Source organism: Electrophorus electricus, chromosome 6 (assembly GCF_041902795.1).
Source record: "Electrophorus electricus isolate QZ-2024a chromosome 6, ASM4190279v1, whole genome shotgun sequence".
NCBI lineage: Eukaryota > Metazoa > Chordata > Actinopteri > Gymnotiformes > Gymnotidae > Electrophorus > Electrophorus electricus.
Genome location: NC_137502.1, coordinates 14,275,042 through 14,300,534, shown reverse-complemented (window position 1 = coordinate 14,300,534; position 25,493 = coordinate 14,275,042). Strand labels below are relative to the sequence as shown.

Genomic DNA, 25,493 nt, shown 5'->3' with positions numbered 1-25,493 from the left:
AGCCTGTAAGTTTGGGATGAGTTTAGCGGGGATGATTGTGTTGAATGCTGAGCTGTGGTCTATGAACAGCATTCTCACGTGTGTTTTTCCGTCCAAGTGAATGAGGGCAGTATGTATTGTCAGTGCAATGGCGTCGTCTGGAGATCTGTTGGGCAGTATGCAAATTGGAGGGAGTCCATGGTGTATGGAAATACGGAACAGATGTGAGCTTTGACCAGACGTTCAAAGCACTTCATGGCTGAAATGTGATTGCCAAATAATTATGATGGAGAAAATTTCTTAATCTATTAATAAATAATAATCATTAATAAACTGATTAACAACAACATAAAAATGAAAAGGTAGGGTTAGAATAGATCACATACACATGCATTTCTATCAAAATCACATACATTTCTATGGTGAGATGGTCCCTACACTGGTCTACACTGAGATGATCTACACTGAATTATCTTCTGTAGGACCTGTTTTTTTGTTGTTGTTTTTTTCGCTGCCTAGTGCTGGTAATAGCTCATTCATCTGCGTTTAGGATGGTTTACTTTGCAGACTGACTGTGAGCAGTGCTGTTGATAGCTGTATCCCCTGTATTCAGTAAGAGCAGAGATTGTTACAATCTCAGATGCTGAGACAAGGTGGTCCAAAACTTCAACTGCTGTGGCATTTATCTGAAATAGATTTATCTGATTGTAAAATTAACCAATCTGTCAATAAGATTAACCTCACTCTTTTTAATTGCATTTTATTCAGTAACAAAGGTGCTTTATGAGTCAATGGTTGACAGAGGTTTGGACTTTATTTTTTTTTCTGTGAAACCTGGGAACAAACTACATGTACATGAATATGCATTCTTCACCAGGTTACAAATAGGTTGCCAACCCTGGACTTCATTGTAAGGGTGGAGAATTTTTTATTTTTAAAGAAAACCTGTGTATTGCAACTGTCTGCATTTTATAAGTGGTGGTTCAGTTCCAATTTTAATTATACTGATTCATAAATCACCCCAAAATCTTCACAAAATATGTAGTATGAGATTATTAATCTGTTTACTGTAGTTTTCATTTTCACTGGTTTGAGAGCTGAACAATTATGCGTCTGATGTGGACATTCCCTAGCTTGGAAATAAGAGTCAATAGCAGCATAAAAACAACACAGATCACATTTTTTTTGCATGCTTTAGTTCTTCCTTTTGGAGGTTATCTAACAATAAAGAATGAACTCTTTTAACATCTCTACAGTGCAAAAGAGATTGTCATAGAAAATGATTATATGCAAGTTGAGAAGTGAGCTAATAAAATTATATTGTAAGCAGAAAAGTATGGATGGTCCGGAATAAACTGGTTTCATGCAGGAAACGCCTCTGTAGGCTGCAGTGTAAATCCTCAGGAGGCCTCTTTGACAGGCCTCTATGGGCCTCAGTTGAGGGGGGAGCCTGAGTTCAAGTATGGGACATACTGGCCAAACACTGGAAGAAACAAAATGGACATCAGCGGAAGAACCAATATGGGCATCCGGTGATATAGAATAGGATTACCTTTTTAAAAAATAGTAGTTCAGGTTTAACATAATGGTACCAAGTTCAGGTTTAACATAATGGTACCAAGAACCGGTTGGTGTAAGTATTGAATATCCATTTGCATACATTGAATAATGTATGGTTTGGACACAATAGTGGAACCTGGAGAAGTATTATGAAAAAATAAAAATGGGGATGTAAGGGTCCTTGAAGGGTCCGGAACTGGACCAGACTACCCCAATTAATTGTACCCACAGCATTAAACACTGGATGATCTCAAATTTTCTTTAGATAGATAAGATAGATATTTGTAAGGTTAGAAATATATCTTTTACTTTAGACTCTCACACCTAGACTTCTCTTCCTCTGGACAGGTAGAGTAGCTACAAGATGCATGGTACTTTACTAAGCTCAATGTGCATAGTGCCTATAACCTGATATATATTGGGGAGGGTATGAAGACTGCTTTCAGCACAGACAAGGGGCACTATGAGTACCTGGTACTTCTGAATGGCCAAGACATCACACCCTATGCTTTTCAGGCTTTCAATAATGAAGACTTATGGGACTTTCTGGGTAGATCACTTATATTGATGACATCTTGGTCTATTTGCCTTCCCTGGACCAATACATACAGGATGTATACCAGGCTCTCGACACTCCAGCACAATAATTTACATTGCATTCTAGAGAAGTGTGACTTCCATCAGCACCTTCTTTGCTATGTCATCAGCAAGGTCTGCATATGAATTCATCAAGCAAGGTGGACTTGGCAACCCAGACCCTAAATGCACCGCAAACTCTCCTCAAGGGCCAACAGCCTCACCTGACTTGGTGCCCTGAGATATAGAATGCCTTTGAGGCCCCAGAGACAGCCTTCACCATCTCACCTGTTTTGCAACATGCAGACCCCTCCAAACCTACCAGATACAAAGAGCACATCCTGCTAGGCTCCTGCTTCCTGGGAAGCATCACATGAGACCTAGACTACGACATCAACAGAGCCAACCCACATCTTGACTGTCCAGCAGGTCATCTCTAAGTACCTCCTCAATGCCACTCCCCCCTCATCACTTGGGCACACACCTCACTGGGGACAGACCATCATGGAGCAAACAATATGTGACAGTGAGCTTTACCTCGAGATATCACCTCCAGGCCAGTGAGCAGGTAGAAGAGGTAAACCAAGGGTCTTTCAGGCTCACCTCTCTACCTGGAGCACCCATCTACCCTGGGTAGAGTATGCCCAAAACTCCTTCTGCCATTCATCCACTGATCTTACCCTATTTGAGTGTGTTCTGGGCTTCCAACCCCCACTGTACCCCTGGAATGTCCGCTGGAATGTCCACTGGAATGTCAGTTACCGAGTGCCCTCCCAAGGCCTGGAAGCACACTCATTGTCAATTACAGTAAGCGATCATTACCTTTAAGAGAAAGGTAAATTGACACAGAGCAGAGACCCCCATTTACAGACTAGGAGATCATATGGGGGGTGGCTATGTCTGACAGCAGGATAGGACCAGGTGGTGAGCTTCTCTGCAGGAATGTTGGCCCCTACACAATCCAACAGCAGATTAATTGTTATCTATCATTTCAACTTAACTGTGAGAAGCTGGGTATTGCCATCATTTAACATGTCTGCTCTGAAACTGGTAGTTACATGTCCCTTCAATGAACTCAACCACTTGGATCCTCCACCCCCACCGGAGATGGAGGGCAGTTCATCTTACAGAGTCGAAACACTGCTGGACCTCAGTAGAAAAAAAGGTTAGATCTAGTACTTGGTGACCTGGAAGGGGTATGGTTCCAAGGAAAGGAACTGGGTGCTAGTCAGCCAGATCCTAGATCCCAAACTCACTACCTTCTTCCACTGTGTTCATCCAACTAGGCCTGCTCCACATTGCTCTGGTCAGGGCTTAGAGTTGCCTTCTGGGGGAGTGGATGGTCATGCTCTGGTCAGCACCCAGCAAGGACAGCTCACACACATTCACAAATCACACACCCTGATCACTTCTCCGATCACAATCACAAACTTGTTCGTTTATTGTGGACTGCTGTCTATTGTTTTCTTCATCCCATTTTTTCCCACAGGTCTCCATGCCAGACGCTTTGCATTAGCCTTCCTGCAGTCTAAACTTACACCATGTCTATACTATGATGTTCTTACCTCTTGCTATATTGCTTTTGATTGCAACACCTAGCCCTCTCTGACTTTGTGGTTTGACTTAAAAAACATGCACACTTCCTGCAGTCACACCTCGCTTTCAGTACTTGCAATACAGTTGAAAGTCTCTTTCCAAGCACATATCATTTAACTGCCTACTGTGGGTGCACAAACGTTCAGTGCCACCACTCTAAAAGAGGGGAATGCTCTCTCTCAAACCATCTGTGGTTACTAGGTTATCTTCTTCTAAGACTAAATTTAAAACATAAATTTTTACACACACTATTAACTGAACAAGTTGTATCCCATGCTTCGAAATATTCCATATTCCAAACACTTAATTTTCTATGTTCCGTTTTTAATTTTCGTTATCTATTTTGTCTCTTACTGTACGTGTTGTTTTTACCTGGTATTGCCTGTATCTTCCTATTCAATACTTTGGAAGGCAACTTTCCACACACACCACACTTTCACCTTTTCCAAACTCTTAATAATTTATTACATGCACCTGTCCCTCATTTGCTTATTGTTTCTTCCTCAATTTAAGCACACAGGAATTCTCATCCAGTGCTGTTCATTGTTACATATGCTCTACTGCATCCCAGTTATACTGTAAGCACTTTTGCCTTTTTTTGTATCACCTGTGTCTTGTTAACTCCCATTAGTACATATATATAAACCCTGTGTTTTTCACTGTTAGTTCGCTGGTCATTTGTGATTCGTAGCCTCTGTTTGTAATCCATACCTCATGTTTTCTCTGCATATTGTAATTGTTATCCTAGCCTTTGTTGTGTTTTCTTGTTTTTTGTGCACATCCATGCTTATGTGAGTTATGATATTTGTTATAGCCTGCTTTCCTTTTTGTCATGGTGTTTTGTTTCTTTTTCTTTATATTGTACCCTGCTACTCTCTGTTGTTGGCTCTTTACCCTGGACAGTACTATCACTTCTGATTGTGGATTTGCCTTTAATAAATCTCACTTTTCTCAGCCTATGCATCCTCCTTGTGATCTCTTCACGTTACACATATCTACATCCTAGCAGCATTGAAAGCTTTCTCAGTGCAGATCTGTGCACCTGCCTCTTGCCTGACCCCCAGTATGTTCTCCTAGTTAATGTGGTGTCAGGAATTAAACCGAATACTAATTACATGTTACTATGGTTCTATGAGTTCCTGATGACCAACTAAAATTCCAGTCATGCAGAATTAAGTGTACAGAGACTCCTAAAGGATTTGCACTATGAGCAGGATATTGTATTGGCCTGTGTAGGTGCAGGAGCAGCATCCAGTATACTACAAATCTCTGGTGGCTATCTGGAATTCAAAGAACCACAGTTACATTTCTAATCAACAAAGTTTTATTATATATAATACATATACAATTCAAACAGTTCTACCATTAAAGAGTATAATATGTTCAGCTTTGATGTTATATATTTATTCTAAATAAAAGAACAATAATCAAATATGACTAAGTACATATATAATTCAGTGCAACAGAAATAAGACCATGCTGTAATTTTATAAAGTATTTATTCCTTGGGTTCTCTATAACACTGAGCAGTAAGGAGGCAGATGCATGTGCAAAGAAGAGTGAGATTTAATAGAGGCAAATCCAGAATCAGAGTCATCCAGGGTCCAGGGTCAAAGAGCCAAAGAGTCAAAGAGCGAACACGGAGTGTACGGGGATACATGATTACAAGACAAGGGCTAGGAAAAATGAAGGCAAACATGAGAAGCAGGCTAAAACAAGATGCTGGGAAACCCCAGAGCTAGGAAACATGGAGTACAAACCAACATAACCATACAAAATAAACATACAACCATTCAATGAAAAGACCAACACTGGGTTCAAGACAGGGTTTAAATACATGAACTTAACAAGACTAGAAATGAGGGACAGGTGTGGAAAATTAAACAAGGGTCTGAGAAAACGAAACTATGGAATGGAACTAAAAAACACAAGACAGGGAAAACAAGGAACACAGAACCTGGCAGGGACTGATTGTGACATTCACAGAAAATGTGTTCTATTGTGATGTGTATTGTTATGGATATGGATATCCATGGATATGGATACTTGAAATTAAATTTAATCTTCAAAAGCAGAGAAGAGCAAGATTTATTAAGGGCTAATCCAGAATCCAGAGTCATAATAATGGCCCAGGGTCATAGAACCAACAAGGAAAGATTGAAAAGAGAAAGCAAAATACAATAACCAGGAAAATAACTAAACAGGCTAAGTGGAAGAAGTGATATAAATGAAAGGCAGGGAAACTCAAACAAGGAATAGAAAAATAAGGAAGCAAAGCAAAACAAAGACACTATACAGGGTTACCACGGAGACAGGATGTGCCAATTATGGAGGGGTCAACTGTGACATCATCATATTGCATATTCCTACTTTATCCCATCTTCTCTTTTCCTAGTGTCTAATGCAGTTAAAGGCAACATACACACAAACATACAAATAACAAAGAAACAAGGAAAACATCATTTGTTGAAATAATGAAGACCTACTTAATGAAATAATATTTGTTTTGGGATTGTGTTACCTTATTACAGTACTATAAATTCCAGAATTCCCAAATCAATTCATAATAATCCTAAATAAACATAAATTCCTCACAGATTGCCAGCAGCTGCCTTACCACTGGGGTGTGCTCCTATTGCTTTTATCCTCATAAGGCAGTGGGGCACTGGCTTGTTAGCTATACACTGAATACCAAGCTTCTGAGGAGCACTGTAAGCCATACTGTAGAAACCCTCTGACTTAAATCGGAAGATTTAACACCACCAGTTGCCATGCATGGTGTTAAAAACAGACATTTGGACACAGTCTGTGCTCAGACTAACAGTTATTCACTTTCCTGTATATGTTACTCAAATCAGATACAGGCCTAAGTCTTAGGTTATAGGATCAAAAACATGGATTTCAAGATTTCCTGATATTGAACAATGATAAGACACAGCCACTTGCTATTAGAGAAGGAGCACAGAAAAATTATAAACTGATTTATACTCCTTACCTCTGAAAAGCTAAATCATCAAACTAAATGCCAATTTTGAAAGTGATCTCAATTTCAAGTACCACATTAGTGATGACTGCAAAATGGCATAATATCACATCTATTAATATCCCCAAGGTTTATGACATTCTCTCTACAGTGAGAAACTTGCACATGCTTTTGTGTCAGCTACATCCGTCTACTGTAATGCTCCTTTATGTAGTCTACCTAGGAGCTATGTTAAAAATGTATGAGTTCAGAATGCTGCTGTCAAAAAGCTGACACTCGCCAGAATGAGGAATCATATTATACAAGCGCTTAACTTCTCATAGAAATTTTTTCATTGGATACCTATATTTTTTATTTCTGCAACATTGTAAAATAATAATAATAATAATTATTATTATTATTATTGTTGTTGTTGTTGTTGTTGTTGTTGTTGTTGCAATTCAATCACCACAATCGAATTAAAGTCTTCATTCCATTACGGTTGGTTCCTCCTAGTTTCCATGTTCCATGGTTTCCTTGTCTTATGTTGTTGTTTTACTTTCTCCATACGTGTTGCAGTCCTAGTTTTGGTTTTCACCATGCATCATTTGCATCTGTGTCTTGTTTAATGTTCAATAGTTCATGTATTTAAACCCTGTCTTGTGCCCTGCGTCTGTGTCTTGTTTAATGTTCAATAGTTCATGTATTTAAACCCTGTCTTGTGCCCTGCGTCTGTGTCTTTAATATTCAATAGTTAATGTATTTAAACTTATATTTAAACTTAAACTTATTTAAACTTATATTTAATTTATATTAAATTGTATTTAAACAGGTTCTTGTGCCCTGCATCTGTGTCTGGTTTAATGTTCAATAGTTCATGTATTTAAACCCTGTCTTGTGCCCTGTGTCTTGGCGGTTCATTGTAAATCGGTTCCTTGTATGTAAGTCTGTATGTGTATTAAAGCACGTATTTGTATGGACGTCTAGTCTGTTCATTGTTTATCGTAGCCACCATATGAAATATTGTATATCAAAACCTGTTTGTAATTCTAGCTGTCTGTTTTTCCTTACCTCCCTGTGTTACTTCCCAGCCCTTGTTCTTGTTATGTATCCTGGGACTCTCCGTACTGGCTCTATGACTCTGGACTACAATGACGAACACGACTCTGGATTTGCCCCTGATCTCGCTCTTCTCCGCACATGCGTCCGCCTCCTTACCTGCTCACCGTTACACAATCCTTAAAAATCAGTTTCTCTCAGTTTCTTTCTTTCTTTCTCTCTCTCTCTCTCTCTCTCTCTCTCTCTCTCTCTCTCTCTCTCTCTCTCTCTCTCTCTCTCTCTCTACGTGTGTGAATTCCTTTCTGTAAAGACTAACACCTTTTAATCTTGAGTTCTCATACTGCTAGGCTTTTTAAATGCTGTTGCAGTTATATATGCCTAAAATGGCATCCTGCATGTATGAGTTACATAGTTTGTTTCTAGAGAAGCAAATGCAAACAAGAAAAAATATAGATAAATGGATACGTGGTCTACTCACGCCAAACATAATGCACCCTCAACTTCAGTTAAAAGCTCCAGTATACGCAATTCCTTTTAACGCTATCGAAAAGGTGAACGTGCAACTCTGCTGACCTCAAGTGGTTATAGAGGAAAATTGCAAAATCTTTTTAGGGGGAAAAGACAATATGAACGTGGCGCGGAAGTTTTGATGAAAGACATTATTCACGTTTTAATGCTAAACAAAGAACGAACAAACTAGTGACTATCAGACTCAAGAAACCTTTTTTACGCAGAACGTTTTTTTTTCTAGCAATAGTTAATCTCAGTAGATTTTAGATTTCCGAAGTGTTTCAGCTGATAAGTGATACGTATGTAGTAATGACGTGCACAACGTCTTTTTACGAACTTGCCACAAGGTGTCGCTAAAGTTCTGACGTACGTGGCATTCCATCTCGGAAAACGTTTGAATGTTTTGCGACGAGGACTGCCAAAAGTGGGAGCTTCATTCGGGGAAAAAAAACAGTCTGTGTAACATTTGTGACAAAGTCATGAATCCATTTTCTTCTCGTTAAAGATGTTTGAAACCTATTTTAGTCTCTCAGAGAAGGTTTCTGAACATTTGTTTAATCTATAAGACCCAGATGTGGTTTAATCAAAACAGCAGGTTGGGGCTTATCTGAAGAAGAATGTGATTCTCACATTATATAATAAATACCACCCTCCACTCTTGTTTATCTCTGTTATTTATACTGAAAATCTGCGTGTTCTCCTTTTAGCTTGTAATTCTTATAAGGTTAATAGCTAGTGGTTTAATAGTTAAAATGTGAATAAAATAATACATTTATCACATTACAATAATTACCAATTATAATCAGATACTAGGCCACTGAAATATGCCCTCTAAAGTTATTGGTAACTTCCCTAGCAATTTCCAGTAATCCAGCCTAAAGACCCATTACTCTCCAAAAGACTTGCAAATCACTCTTCCCTTCTGTTGTTACATTAGCATACAGATGTTGTTAAGAAAGAGAGAGTCACCGCACAAAGGAATCGTGTGGGGGAGTAGTGGCCTTCTATTGCATTTACCACCAACCACAGGACGGAGAAAGGCTTTCACTATTCTGTGTGGCCAGCTGACAGTGGTGCATTTGTTGGTCAGCTGTGCACAAAGAGTCTAAAAGAGTGGGAGTGCACACAAAAGCTCTCATCTGTTCATGTGTCTTGGAGTTTTATGTCTGTGTGTGTGTGAAGAGGAAATCTGACAGAGATGTTGTAAGCGTTTAGCTCTGGAATTACCTAATGTACAGTTTTTGTCTTCAAATGTCAACTTCTACAATAATTATGCCAATGTCACCTGTAGTTATATTTCAAAATTTTCAATTTAAAAAGTTTGATGAATGTAGAAATTTTTATTTTTCTGATTTATTTCAAACCAAATCAACAATATATTATGATAAAAGTCAGGATAATGACCCCAAGGAATGTAAACAGTCCATTTAAATTATATAAAACAACAAAATACATCATAGCACATTATGTTTTTTCTTGCTTTGAAAAAACGAAATAAATAAGTTTAAGTTAACAAAAAGCCAAAAGCAACTAAAAGAGAACCTCACAGTACTTTTTGTAAAGAAACTACTATAGAGTAAGCGTTCACTTTCTGAGTCAAAGAATACACATTTTCATAGACATATACATTGCAAATAGCATCTTCTGTCTCTTCAGGAGATTGAGAGTGCAAGAGACTAAGATGGTGTAGCACTTGTTTCTAGTACATTGTCACACTGCCACTTAACATGTATGTGCACATGCACACACACAATTTGTTTGCACTGATTGAGCCCAAATACTGATCTCAAAGAGAGTGACAGAAAGTGGTTGAGTTTTGCTGGACACAACCCTGAGATTCCTACATTCAGAGTCTGTACTGTTGGTCTGTAAAGCTGAGAGAGCTCAAATAAAGCAAACACAGTGACCACAGTAAAGCATAATCTACATAATCTGCATAAAATACAACAAAATGCAATTGCTTAATTCCAAAACAAATGGCAATAAATAGTTTCTTAAAAAGAACTAGGGTTAAGATACTTAGTACTGTTGTCAATTAATAAATGCCTTCACTAAAGGCTACATTTTGTTTACAGTATGGTTGGGCACAGGGCTCGAGGGTTACCAACGGCTAACATACTAAGTTGCTGAGCTTTGGTTAGACTACAGATGGGTGCATGGAGTGGGCCACATTACGGTACATGAGTGGCTGACAGACTCATCTGTACTACTGTTTAGATGTATACACGCAACTTTCAAACAAACCTGAAACTTGTACAGGTTAACAGAACTTGCATCTAGGAGACCCAACTTGTGATTCTAAAGTAAAATACATAGTACAGCTTCAAACTGGTATACAACAGTATACATTGCAAAGTTTTTGTTTGTTTGTTTTTTTCATGTGTCACATAAAGAGTTTGTCCACAACTTTACTAATCGAAGCAGACAGAAAACTGCTTGGCCATGAATGCAATATGCACAGATACATCGTATTCTAATCGTCTGAAACAGACAGACGGCTAAAAATGGGCAGACGCCTGCCCTCGATGCCGGGGGAGTCGCAGCCGCTGAGGCTGCTGGAGCTGGAGTAGCCTTCCTGGTCAGACAGAGAGTCGGCGGACGCCGTGCGCTGCAAGGCCGCTAGCCCAGTGAAAGTGAAAGAGCTGCGGTGAGCGTTCTGCGTGACAAGGTTCTGCGCACAGTCGACATGAGCCTTCGGGTCGCCGGCAGCATAGAAGCGCGGTGTATCGCTACCTAGATCCGCAGAGAACCGGTAGCTGTACTTCAGATTTCCAGGATCGGAAAATAACGGTGACAGCAGGTCGGGGCTACCCGTAGACGGCGGTGGAGACACTGAAGCTGCTCTGCTAAATGCGAGAGGCTCCGTCAGGGCTTGAAAACCTGTCAGCGCTTGTGAGGAGAAGCCGGCGAAGCTCACACTCTGGCGCAGAAGTTGAGGACGCTCTCTCGGCTTTTGCCGCTGCGTGCTCTCCGGATGACTGTGTTGCTCGTCGGCATTGTGGATGAAATGACAACGCGCTCCGTACGGACAGAACCCAATGGTGTGGAATGTACGGCAGGGCTCCGTTTTGTACTTTGGGTGCCGATTAAGGCCTCGCAACTCCTCCATGCCATGCGCGAACTGGCACTTCGCCCCATATTTGCAGGTGCCACTCTCTTCATACGTACGGCACAGCTCAGTCTTATAGCGGGTGGAGACTGGCGGAGTGGCGGTGAAGGCCTTCGCAGTTGAAAGGGAACTGCTGCTGATATTCAAGCCGGGCGGCGGAGGCAGTGGCTGCGCGGTCGGCTCACCTAGACTGCTCACGTGTCCTTCAATCATACTCACAGAGCGGTCTACTCTGAATGGAATATGGTTAAGAGAGGAGCGAGGCAGTTGTTGATGTTCGTGGGTCCACTGCTGATTTAGGATGGTTAGAGGCCATACACCATTGTCCCCCGCGGAGTCTGTACTGCTACTATTAAACTTTGAGTTAGGCAGCGTGACCGGGCATAAGGAATGTCTGCGCTGGAATCCAACCACGCGCTGCTTCTGCATGGCGGGGGACGCGCAATCTATCATCTCCAAACTGCGAAAGTTCTACGAATCAAACGAAGTCACACAATATGTTTGATTAAAAAACTTCTGTAAATCGGTAGCTTAGGAAACTTATAAAGCATCCGAAGCAAAGTTCTAAAACATTTTTGATACTGTTCAAAGTGCAATTGTTTAAACAAAGGAAGTGTAGACCAAACTAAGATTAAATTAAAATGCATATATGAATATTAAATATGCCATTTACAGCGCAGAGAAAAAGTAAGCGAAAGTTTTGATTACCAACCTGGCAAAATTCGTCATCCAACTCAGTAAAAGGCGTAAGAAAATTTGATGGCATTGTGGAGATGCCGCAAGAGAATATGTTGACAAGTAGCCAAAAAAGTTGAATTTGCACGAAGACTGTGGTGTCGGACGCTCCTACACTGTGCTTCCATCTGTTGGAATCCTCCTTTATACACAGAAACTTGTAACCCCACCCACATTTTGGCAAGGGGTGTTCCACTGCGAAGTTATTTTCATGCCCCTGTAAGTGTGAGTAGAGATCAATTCACACACTCTTCTCCCAGTCTAACGTACTCATTTTATTAGGGTGAAACTCAGGAGCTGAAGCTGTTTGCAGTGACTACCCTATCAGCACGTGGCATTTGCACCGCATATCGGCCAGATTCCTTCCTGACTTGCGTTGCTGCTGTGGCCATCCGCACACGGAACCTTAGTGTTGTGTGTTGTGCTTTCGACCGCAGACTGCATTATACATCTGAAACTAATGAGTACTTTCCCCTTAACAATCTTGCGTCCACATCGTTATTCAAGCACTTTGTTAAATCCCCTTAAACTGTATATGGTAACTTCTACATTGATTAAACATTTCTTTTAAAAAAACAACAAAAAACTTTTGCCCTGTCTCACCAAGTTCAGTTGTTTTTTTTTTTCTGAAAAACCACGAGGCACATTGGTGGACAAACATTAACCTTAGGTATCGATTAAACAGTGTCATTGCTGTTTTTCACACATCCTTGAAAGGGTGTGTGGTTTCCTGCCCATGAAGAGGTCATCTCTGCAGCAGCATGGCTCACTGTGGCTTTTATGTCTTCCATTTATACATTTTATTTATTTATTTATTGCACCAATATCATCTTACCACCACTGTACCTTTTACAATTTTTGATGTGTAGTTCTATGAGTGATCAGAGTTTCATATTAGAGACATCACAGAAGTAGGAGCTCATAACCACCCTGGCTTGGGCCTGATAAGGTGAGGTGCATATTAATTCAGCACAGCACACCATGTGGCACCAAGCCCCACTGACAGCAGTCTATTATTCATCCACATTGCTGCGGTGTCATAACCATGGCCTCTGCCTGCAACTATACGATTTGATGTCATAGCAACAATGATGATTTCACAGTTGTTTCATGAGCATCATACCATGTATACATATGACACTTTTAAATTCAATATTCATTTTAATTTTATTTGGTAATAAAATTGTCCTGTTCACCATAGATATTGTAACGAAACAACTTTATAGAGATGGTCATATTCTTAAATTCAACAGATTGTTGAGGGTTCAGAACAGGCTGTTTTGTGCTTTTTTGTTAGACTGTTGAAATGTAGATGTGACAGAAGATATGCTATTGTATTAAGCCAATTAAGGGTATTAGAAAATTCACTTATCATATTAAATATTAGCTATATTTAAACCATATTATTTTATATATAGGTTTTTATGTGGACAACACTTTTTGTCTCATCACATAATAATAGCACTTTTTATGTCTCCCACCATATTATATTTACAGGAGATGCTCAAAGTAGATTAAAATAAGACCTGTGACTACTGGGGAAAAAGGGAAAAACATTGTAAACATTAGCACAGGAAACCTTGGTCAACAAGTAACACTGTCCTTTCAACACACAATGTGGTCTTATCTCAGAGGGTAGTGTCAACAATTCTTACAGTTCAGTTATAGATGATTTAGGGCAGAACCAATGGGCCACTATCCAGGAGGACACTTGTTGCCTTCTGGCAGATAAAGTCTTAGGATGTTTAATCTGGGCTGGGAGACAAAGGAGCTGAAACCAGTGCTTGTATTTGTTTGCAGCAAAGTGTCAGCAGAAAGGATTAAAATCCATCTGAATGCCAAGGAACAAAAAAGCCACTGTCATTGTTTTTGGTACAAAGGTGGGAAAACAGTGATCAAGGCTAGATGGCACTTTAAGATACTCCTGCTTTTGGACTGTCGCTCGTTGCTTCTTTAATTCAATCTCTTTCCTTCTCTCTCACTTCATCCATTTCACTGTCTGTCTTTTTCTTTCTCTTTCTCATATTAAACACTCAACTGCATGTTTTTTTGGTGAGAACTTAGTTTTATGTGCTGTTCTCGGTAAGGCTTAATACCACCCCTTGAATCGCATTGTCAAAAGGCAAAAAAGGAAAGATGGACGAGACTGCACAACAACACCTTTCTGAGTAGGAAGAGAAAGACATTGGATGTCCCAGCTAAGAAAGAGACAATCACAAACAACAAAAGCCTCCCAGAGGCCTCGTTGAGTAGCTCTGACTCTGAGTGAGCCATGCTCAACAATGCCATTGTGTGAACGCTGTTTCACTTTGTGGCAATCTCTGGCCTACCAAGTGTGAGACACACCAAAGATCCTTGGTCACATAGCCCAAGCCCTGAATTTATAATTCACCAAAGGAGGGCTGGTAATAATTAACCTGTGCAGTGGGGCCAAAGTGAGCTAAACACTATCAAATGGAAGTGCTCTATAGGAATGAGCTTGATTACTCCAAAACATAACATATTAATTCCACACAGCTGTTTGCACCATTTTTGTTAATCACAAAAGAATTACAGGTGTAAACAGCATCATTTTTATAAATCATTTTTCATCTTCAATCCATTTTCATCTTCAGTGATGATCAAAAAGTAACACTGGTAAATCAATGCACTATTCCTTTTGGCTTCATTTACTAAATATCTGTGTCAAATGTATTTTACCAGTCTGGGTTCTCAGGTAAAAAAGACCTGCAAAACTGTAGTTGCCAGATGGAAGGTGAAAAGTAGGTTCAATGTTTCAGAGCCTTAACCACCCGCCGTTATGACTGGTGACAGTTTTTTTTCTTCTTCTTCTTTCAGACAGGAAGGAATGTGACTGTTGCCTTGTCACTTATGGTTCCCTTACATAACCCAGAGAAAAACAGTCTGGTTATCAGCATACACACAGCAGCCGTTTGAGAACCTCAACTGTAAGTATGAGGCTTGGACGTACTCCCTGTCTGCTTTCTACACAGCCCTCAACTGCCTGTTTGATGGGAGATGACATTTTCTCACCTTGATTAATGCGAAATACTTGTGAGTGTGAGTATGAGGTATCAGTAGTCGTTAGAAGGGATGCCGGCCCACCCAGCAAATGGCTTTGATCAATGGGCAAAAGTATGTATCTGATCTAAAGTCTAAGGTGCTGTGTAAGAGTGCAGGATGTAATGAGGCATGTCAGCCACCACTGAATGAGTATTTTATGATTTCCATTAACAAATTATTAAAATGAATCATAGGAAGAAAGGGCAGAGAAATAACATGTCTGAAACTGGACATTATTTATTTTCTAATGCCATATGCGGTGAGCTGTTTAAACCAATGTTTTCTTTTTTTTCTAATTTGTAGCAGAATAGTCTTTAACATAGAATAGTGTCTAGACTCTAGCTCAGAAGAAACAATTTCACATAATTGGTGCTTTTGTATTTATTGCTGTGAAATGTTAATTAGGTGAAATAATTATAGCCAAGTAGCCTACAGCAACTGGCACATTTGAAAGTGAAAGCAGGGTGCTTCAGTTGTAGATAAAGCTAATCTACACATTCATTTCAATGTAAACAAAATACTGGCTAAGCCAGTATCACTGAATTTTAACATGCCTGTTTTAACACCAAGGATTTCCTATCCACGCCCCTTTTTTTGAAGACTCCTCCTACAACACCGCCTATTCACACTGTCAGTTGTGCTTTACTACCGTGTGGCTCCTCCCCCTGTGGAAAATGGATCACTCTTTGTGTTCTCTTCACAAGAGTCCTTTTGTTGGAAGGCTCCATATGCCAGGCTGAAGAGTCAAAACCCTGCACTGCTGGTTCAGGCCATAAACACGTCTGGCTAGAGGGTGGGGGCGAGAGGCCAGTGAAGTAGAGAGTGGTAGTTGGGGGCAGTGTATATTCTTATGGAAGCACAGGAGATCGCTTCAGTTCCATGAATGGGTTTAGGGTCAGTTGATGGTCTAAAGTGTAAACTCCGCCCCATGGCTCAATCAATGAGAGAAGCAGGAGGGCTGCAGAGACATCAGTATCTCTCTCTCTCTCTCTCTCTCTCTCTCTCTCTCTCTGTGTGTGTGTGTCTGTATGTCCTCTGTTCTGAGGATAAGTTACTAAACAGTTCCCACACTCTGTCTTTCTCATACACACACACACACACACACACACACACACACACACACACACACACACACTGACCAACATGCCATAGGAGAGCCTCATTCAAAATAAATGAGCTGCCACAGGTTGAATGCAGTCTCCCAAAGTACGTTTTCAGAGCATGACAGAGGACAGAAAGCCTACAGCCTGGTGAACAAACAAGTGACATAGTCACTAACCACACAGAAGCACATGCTGGATGCCATTGCTTGAGGTCTGCCAGTATCTATCTTAAATAGAATATATCAGCGTTTCCAGTCCTGGTCCTGGAGCACCTCTGACACATTTCAGGGTTTTTTCCTTCTCTTACTTTCCTTCTCTTCCTTCTCTTACTTTAAACTAACAAATGGCTTCTTAAACTGACCAGTTTTGTCAGGCCTGGCTAGAGCTAAGTAAAATGTGCGGTGCAATGTTACATAAGGGTCAGAACAGGATAATGCTTGAATAAGTATCATCCACTGTCAGTCAGTGACTTTCTACCCTTTAGTCCAGTGTCATGCTGACTCCCTGCATCAACAAAAATAGAATCAGAGTGTATGTAGTTACAAAGGGAATATCTGTCCATGTCATTTCTTTTGAAAAAGCATTGCATTCAAACAGAAAACATGCTGCCTTTAGTCACTTCTGAGCTGTTGTTATGCACATATGCGAGACGCATACATATATGGGACTGACTGCCCATGCTATTCCTGATGGCTCTCTTTAACGTGGCTTCCTGGTTTCCTTCCTACAGTCAGCTCTTCACACACACACACACACACACACACACACACACACACACACACACACACACACACACACACACACTCAGACACAATTAGCACATTTCAATGTGTGAAGTGACACAAATAGTTGAGAACACTGAAGTGTTTGCACAGATAATGGCCATTGTTGTTATGCTGTGTCAGAACAGTAGTCTGGGTGGGGGAGAACGGAGCTTTCGCATCCTTTCTAACTCTTGTAAAGTGTGTGTTTTTGCAGCCTCTGTAAAGACTATGAACTAATGTTGTGATAAGGGGATGTATGGCCAATCAGAACAGTGGCAGAGTGTAAATGAGCTGACAACTGGGTAGTGAGAGGTGGATTCTCCTGCAATGTTTTGGTGTATTGAGTGTATGGAGATTTATTGTTATAGCCATTAAAGTTTTACATTTAAGTGTGTTCTTCTACATATTTCACAAAGTGTCCTGCAAGTCAGCCCTTGAAACAAAAGGTGAGGATTAGTGTTATTGGGTTTTTTTGGTTTTTTTTTTTTGCTTTTTTTGGAGAATTAACAATCACAGCAAAGAACGGATGTCTGGCTACTATTATTTTGGCTCTCAAACATAGTAACGTGGTTGCAGTGGTTGCTAAGGGATAGGGCTCTAGCTTGTGAGGGATGACCACACTGACCACTGGGATGTGTATTTAGTAAGCTGTGCAGGCTCTACACAATAACACTACCCCCTGCCCTTTCCTCAGCACATTATCTTTTCTTTTTCTTTTCTACTCTTCTTTGCGCCTTAGCCCACTGATCCAAAAAATCCTAAAATGGACACTGGGGAGAGGAGGAAGGGTGTTTAGTCTTCCTAAAAGTTCCCAGAGTGTCCCCATTCTCTCTCTCTCTGCCCCCACCCCCCGCTCTCACACAAACACACACACACACACACACACACACACACCACTAACCACACAAACATAGTCTGTGAGGAACCCCATGGTCACTAGCTGTATTTAGGCCTTGTAAACAGTGGGATGTGCATACAGGATTTGAATGTGTCAGACTAGTGGTAGAAATTACAACATTGGTGTAGACACAAAGGCAGCATTCTGCCTGAACACAGTACAAGTTAAGTAACATATTTTCACACAGTGTTGGTGTTTTTTTATTCCATGTGCAAAAGGTGCTCATGGTGTTGGGTTGAGCCATATTATTAAGTAAAAATGCCCCAAAGTTAAGAGTGAACAAAACTATCAACCAAATGCAGAAATGAAAATGCAGTTTGGTAAAATTACATGACCAAGTCATCTTATTGGCTTTCACCAAATGTTATGCAAGTGGTGTAATGTTGAGTATGATTGGCATGTCTATATCTAGAGGATACACACTCACACAATATACAAAATATATAAAGTGATATGTCTTTTTTCAAAAGAGTTAAATACTAATAGGACAGAGGTGTCCTCTCTCATTCTCAAAGAGCTGATCATTTGCAGATCCCTGCAATAGCTCCACATAAAGCTATCCATAATTTTAACCTCAGAGAAAATTCTTTAAAATTAAAGAATTTTGTCTTCCTCATGAATGGCAACATTGTTTCCATGTTTCCATGGTGTTAGAATTTTCAAATATCTCTGTCATTTTAAGGACAATAAATATCCTTCAGTATTGCTAACTGCAAACTAAACTTCTGCCAGCAGTGTTATCTTAAGAAACAAGGTGTGTATGACTGCTTTTATTCTCTCATCATCTGCTTTTGGCACATTCACTTCCTGCTGGGGTACAGCAAGAACAGGAAGGAATGGATGGTCAAATGGTCACAAATTGTGTCCTTAAAGCAGAGCCACAACAAACCGGGCACAAACCCAAGTTCCGCCTAAGTTCATGGGGATGGGAGGCCTGTTTGTTTACCAATAAATAATCTCTTTAGACAGGGAACAGAAGGCATGCCAAATGTAAGTTAAACAATTGTGGCTGATGTGAACATAGCAGTAAGATTCAGAGCGTCATAGCTTTGGTTGATCTGAACAAAAACTGGGGCAAAGGTTGTAGAGATATTGAGAGGAGCTGTACACACTCTTTTAGTTGAATGTTTTTACCTGCAAGCATGCTGTGAAAGGTTCCAGGTTGCATGTAGCTCAGGCCAAAATTTTGTCACTGGCTGAATGGATAAACAGGAAATTATATAATTATGCAGCCCTATGTAGGACTATGGAGAAAAATTGGAGTATGTCTAGAAGATTCCACTATCATGTTTTTTAGTGCTTCTATGAGGAAACCCCTGTTGGGGATCTTGATATATCTTGTCTGTTGAAGCCCATCAGTGTGTTGGAGCATTTGTGTATATTGACGTATGCCATGGAAGCACATGAGTGGTGCAAATGCTCTATCTGGTATGAACAGTGTGCATGGCTATGTGTCAGTGCTGGCTGTGTCAGGCTGATAAGGTGAACTGGTTTCGTTTACTCCAGCCCTCTAGCCCTAGGCGCTGGTGGCACCGAGACCTCCCCAGCCTTCCCCATGTCATAAACAGGTACTGCTCCTGGCATTCCAAAGGACATATAACATCCTGCTCTACTGTTCTTGCTCTGTTTTCCATAGACTCATCATCTGGTTTGATAGATCCCATGTTCCATGGGGTTCCATGGGGTTCCATGGGGTCCCCCCCCCAAAAAAAAGACTTGTCTAGTCTTTAAGGATCAAAGGCAAAAGCAAGGACAATGTATTTGTTTAAATGGATATAATGGGAAAACTCACAAAAAAAAGAAGTGTAGAACATTCTTGGCCACTTTTCTCCTTTGAAGAAATAACGGATACTGTGGGTTTGCATTCAGCCTTGCATTTCACAGGAAGCAAACAGCAATAAGGAAATAATAACTATGCGTTGCATAGTATTGATTTCATGGCTCAGACTACAGAATGTAATCATGCCCATAATAAGAAAACTCCTTCCTTAACCAAGACATTAACTGGCCCAACCCTGTAGAAGAGCCTTTGGCTATGCTTTTCAGTCTGCATGTCCTGTATGGACGGTATGTGTTGAGCATGTGTTTGAAACACAAACAGCCATGGCACTGAGGTTTCAGCTCTCCCCACTTGGGGGTGGGGTGGGGTGACCTCATGTTTGTCTTTGGGTTTGAATGTCTCCAGTAATATGTGTTTTCTTGTGGAGTCTCTGCTGCTGAGCTTTTGACTTGACACTGCTTCTGTCAGTCTGCTCAGCTGACATGTATTCAGAGTGGGAAAGCAGTAGAGTGGATGAGGAGATAGTGAATTCCATTTGTTGACCGGGAAAGGGGTACAGATATGCAAAGTGAGAAGAAAACAAAGAGAAAGATTACCAAGAGGTGAGACTATGGAAATCTTGTGTTGCACTTCTTTCTGGCTTGAGCTGCATGCTCTCTTTCTCTCCCTTCCTCTCATCTCCAAGCTCTAGGGGCTAGGTCAACAAATGAGCTCATAGTCTCCACCCTCAGAGTCCAAATTCAATACGGCTGCACATTTGCCTTCATGTATTAATACCCCACTAGCCAAGAGCAGCTGCCCATAACTCAGACCGGTAAGGTAATGCCCTGGACTACCCAGTGACTACAGAGCTTTAAACTAGCTAGCTACGTATACTTAACTAGCCTTAGGTCTGAGTGTTACAGCTGAACTTTTGTGGTCACAGTAATCTATCACAGGGGGAGCCTGCTAATTGTCAAGTCCGCTCTTAATAGCTATATGTGTTGTCTGTCCGCAGATTTTTCTGAGGAATGACTGCAATAGGTGACATAATTTCACGGAGAGGGCAGTATGTCTGGTGCGGCCGGGGGGCTACAAGACCAAATAAACATCCACACATGCAGCTGGATAAGCCTGCTTCTCAGAGACAACAATAACACAACTGTTTGTTGATGATAGTTTATTTTGCTGTGAACTGGTTAGGTGATATAAATGGTGGCATTTGATGTAGTGTAGATTGCTTTTAGGTGTTCAGCTGATGCTTACACATATAGACGAACAGATGTAGGTCAAACACGGTTATTAGAAGGGTTCCACTGATCAAAAAAATCAACAAACATGAAACATTTTCCTTTTTCTTTACATAAAATAAACAAAGTTATAATGACTATAAGTGACATGAGCATATACTCACACTCAATATTTCTCTCTCTCTCTAACACACACACACACACACACAAACACACTTGTTATTTACAACAATGAACTGTAATTTGATTTCCAGTAACAGTGATAAACCTCCTCCCGACAGCAAGAGCTGGCTGGTGAAGGGAGATGCAGCTTTCTCTGCATTGGTGATAAGCCAGACCTGAAGCGTCGCTGTTCCGCATGCCTACTTCCACCCTCTACAGACCAACAACCACCATGCAACATGTTGCGGTTGCCTTTAGCTAGGGTCATAACGGACATGGGTGTCAGGAGCCAACCACCCAAACCGCTGTCGGTTGACTCCACAACGCCTCCTGAAAGAGCTGCTGTTTGCCTTGCCAAAGTTTTGTAACTGTCATTTAGAGGGAGAAATGCGTCAAAGTGGAGTTAAATTAGGTTATGTAAACCTGGAGAATGCACTGCCTAATTTGGAACTCCAATTTAAAGTGTCTTGAAATTACTGCAGTTATAGAGACGCATCATTCATGCTGAAATAAATACTTCAAGAAATATCAAGACATTTAAAAAGGGCAAGTACTGAAGCTCCAAATAAAAACGTGTTTATAAAAGCCTGTAAGTAGGATCAAATTACAATAATTATGCCATTTTTACATCTTAAAATTAAGTGTAATGCAGTGCACCTGAATGCCTGATGTTCAAGCAAATCACTCAATCCGTATGAAAATTAATTTGTACATACACACACTTTATTAGAAACAGCTGTCTTGTACTGCACTCAATCACCCCCTTATTAGGTACATCTACCTCACAGGTGTATTTACTGCCATGCACAATTTGTCAGCTACCCTCAACTCGATTAGTACCATAGGACTGTCATAAACCAGATATTATCTGGTTGGTGGACCATTCTCAGCACAGCGGTGACACTCACATAGCAGTGGTATTGTGGTGGCTTGGTGGTGCGAGATGTTCTGGTATGAACATGTCAGTGCTAATGGAGCTTTTACACCTGTCACTTTTGCTAATAAGCTAAGAGTGGTCTGTCACCCAATCATATCTAACTAACAATGCTTCTGTACTACTTATGGAGAATTGGAGCATGACTAATACAGAGGTACCAAATGCTCTATAGTTTCTAATTGTATACATACTTTTCTAGTAAAAGGTATCCATATGCAAAATTTAAGAATTAGTAATTGTTGTATTTGCTTGCAAACCATTTGCTGCATTATATCAATTGAAATAGCTAACCCACTTGTATTGGCTGAAATAAAACATATTGAATGAAATGAAATACACTGCATGCAAAGTATTAATACTCTATCAAGTAAATAATTTATGTCATCAATGCAATTCATAAGAAAAAAACCCCAAAACATTACATACAACTCTTCTCACAGAAATTTCATATGTTCCTTCTTGTCTAACCTTATTCACATAAATAATGCAATGAATAGATCATTGTGAAGATTTCACTGTCTTTCTCTTGTAGAATTTTTTGACTGTTGCCTAATTTCAAATGTCTTTTGCATCGAAAGGACAGGATTTCCTTCCTGAATGGACGACTGTCACTACAGTCCAGAGACCGAGACCAGATCAGTGGCACAAGAAAGCCACCATTCACTCATAGATTTCAATGAAGTTAATTATCTGTTGCCTAATTGCCTTTGGGGCCTTTTGGACACTGCCATGTGTCCTGGGAAAAATGCCTGCACATAAATCTTTAAAAACAGCCAGTTGCAAAAAACAAGCCTTGTCCCGCACTGAGAGAGCCGAATGCTGAAAAGCTGGCATTTAGGCAGGTCCCAGGGGAATAACGCACAGCAGGACACAAAGATGCCTTTACCATGCAGGGATGGAATACAGCCCCTTAGCCCAGTGTTTGTAGTAATCAGATGCCTGCCCCTAAGGATCCAGCCTTGCTGCTCCATACGGGCCTAGCCTTGGTACAACATGCACCTGGGCAAGAACTGAAGAAACAGAAGGAAACGGGCAAAGGAGGAGATAGAGTGATGAGATAATGAGAGAAAGTGAGTGAAATGCAGGAGAGACAGTGCCAGACACACTTATGTCTAAACCTGTGTACCTATACAAATTATTTTTTTACAATCAGGTCTAAAGAAATAAAGAAGAAAATGTTAAGGAGTCTTTCCCTGTTCATCATTCATTTTCTAGCTCCCACATTGCCTACCCAGCAGCCATTTCTGATGGACTGTGCCAAGCTTGTCCTCATGTCAGCCACACTGCTAGGAAGAATTATGGCCTCAGGTGCCTTCACCATGTTCAGAGTTGTGGGACCATGTTCATGCGTTCATGCTTGTGCATCGGAGCAGTACCTTTTTCTTGTTTCTTTCTTGAAAAACAGGATGTGCTTCAATTACTGTGGCAGATCAGCACTTGAGGATTAACTAATGTATGACAACAACCTAAAATCTTTTTTAGGATTCTATATTTTAACCTTTCAAGACATATTAGTGATGTAAAAGCTATGGTGATGCTGCAAACATGTGTTACTGGGAAGCCTCAGTAGCCCTGGCATGCTTCTTTAATGGACTTACCACACAGCAGAGTTCTCTGATCTGTATGGCAGAGCTGTTCCTTGGCCTTTCTCAGTAAAAAGGCACAACTGTAGGCAAGTGCAACAGTAGAGGTGATGCAGGCAGCAGAGTGCGCTCTGCACGTGTGTGTATGTGCACACGCTTTTTGAGTGCATTTCATGCCCCAGCAGAGCACTGAGTTGGCGGCACAAAGCCTGGAGTCACAGCAACCCAGAAGCCCCCAAGAGGGGTGGGGGGGGGTGTAAGAGGCATAACCTCTGACCTCTGACCTTTCACAGCTGCTTTTCTGAAAAGTCCCCAATACCTTTTTCACTCCTCCCTCCCTGTCTCTTTCACTCTGGTCATGCAAGAAGAGAGCACAGACAACAGGATTTCTATACTTTCTGTGCTAAAGGCTCTGAATGCTCAATGTGTGGCTCTCATTCAGCCCCTGGGATCCAATCACAGTGACGCACACACAGTTTACTCACACACCACACACACACACACACACACACACACAGAGGCACTGCCGAGGTGGTAGCAGTTCATAACAAATGATGCTTCAAACCTGACATTTTCTTCAGTATGTCTAATTAACAAAACATGGAAAATGTAAACCGTACTTAAATATAATTACAGCAATACATGTCTGTTGCTACAATAAATAATTGCAGCAACAGACATGTACCTTTGGAAAGTTTTAAAATACAAACATTAACCAATCATAATTTATTTAATATTCACAGACACAAGCACCAGAAACACAGGAGAAGTGGCTGTTCTATGCAATTAAAATAAAACCTACACTTACTTTCGAAACTTGTTTAGGCATATACTTTTTCTTATAAAAACCTAATGCCATGGGTTTCATTATATTTTCATTTTTAACCACTATGTTGATCAGAGTCTTATTTGATCTTTCAAAAATAGAAGAAAATCTCTTTAGTCATGATCATTCATTTATCATTACAGACATTTCAGCAAAAGATGAAATGTTCACTTCTAGAAGCCAGGCCTATGTGCTACTGATTCAGTAGCACAGCCAGGTGACTGAATACTGTTTTAACCAGTGCTTCCAAAATCACTGTACTGAGGACTTCAGTCTCTGCATCTGTATGTGCTATTACTGCTTCAGCACATTTGATTCAGATAATCAGATACGTATCATGCCCTTTATAACCTGGGCATGGCATGTCCAAGTAAAACACAGAGCATGCGGTCCCTGAGACTGAGAACGGAAACAGGACCTCCTGGTCTAAGATGATGTCTTACCATATTCACGTTCATCTTGAGCCTTTTAAAAAGCTAGTCCTGCATGCTCCCTGATGAGTTCATAACATTTCATATTCCAACCACATTCCTAAAAAAGCAATACGCAGTGATCGTCATTGGTCCGCTCACAGAGCCCCCTAATGCACCCCCATTATGACTCCTCCACAAGCTCCTAATGAAATTCTGCTGTGAGCTGAAATGTGACTTTTCCTCAGGCTGATTGAGCAGCTAATGTGATGCGTCTTTGGGGCTAATTAGACAGAGAGAAGAGTTGGTCATTAATATTGATCCTCCAATGCCACGTGCAGGAGCCCGCTTCACCTGCCACTGGCTTTCCCACGCTTCGTCCAAGTCGCGCTGGCTCCGGCCCCCCGGCCTCCACACACATAGACTGTCCCCTCGCTCCCACGTCATGACAGGCACAGAGAAAAGGAGAGAGAGAGACTATAATATGATGGCCATAGTTAATGAGGATCACATTAATTTAAGCTTCTTTTCTGAAAAAGTGGGGTGGTGTTACGTAACCAATGATTGAAGCTCTTTTGTTGGAGTCAAAGCTGAGGTCTGAAATCCTACTAGTTTAGATTACATAAGAGAGCTCCATCAGCTCCGAAATACA

At 40.7% G+C, this 25,493-nt stretch overlaps 1 protein-coding gene across 1 annotated transcript; it reads right to left on the bottom strand.

Moving 5' to 3' along the window:
• Positions 1–9,569: 9,569 nt before the first annotated feature.
• Positions 9,570–12,605, bottom strand: sb:cb81 (mRNA decay activator protein ZFP36L1). Its single transcript, XM_027008020.3, has 2 exons — positions 12,064–12,605; positions 9,570–11,822 (listed from the first exon to the last, which is right to left on the bottom strand). Exons 1-2 carry the CDS (start codon positions 12,115–12,117, stop codon positions 10,716–10,718), a joined length of 1,161 nt encoding a protein of 386 aa, XP_026863821.3. The 5' UTR covers positions 12,118–12,605; the 3' UTR covers positions 9,570–10,715.
• Positions 12,606–25,493: the final 12,888 nt, after the last annotated feature.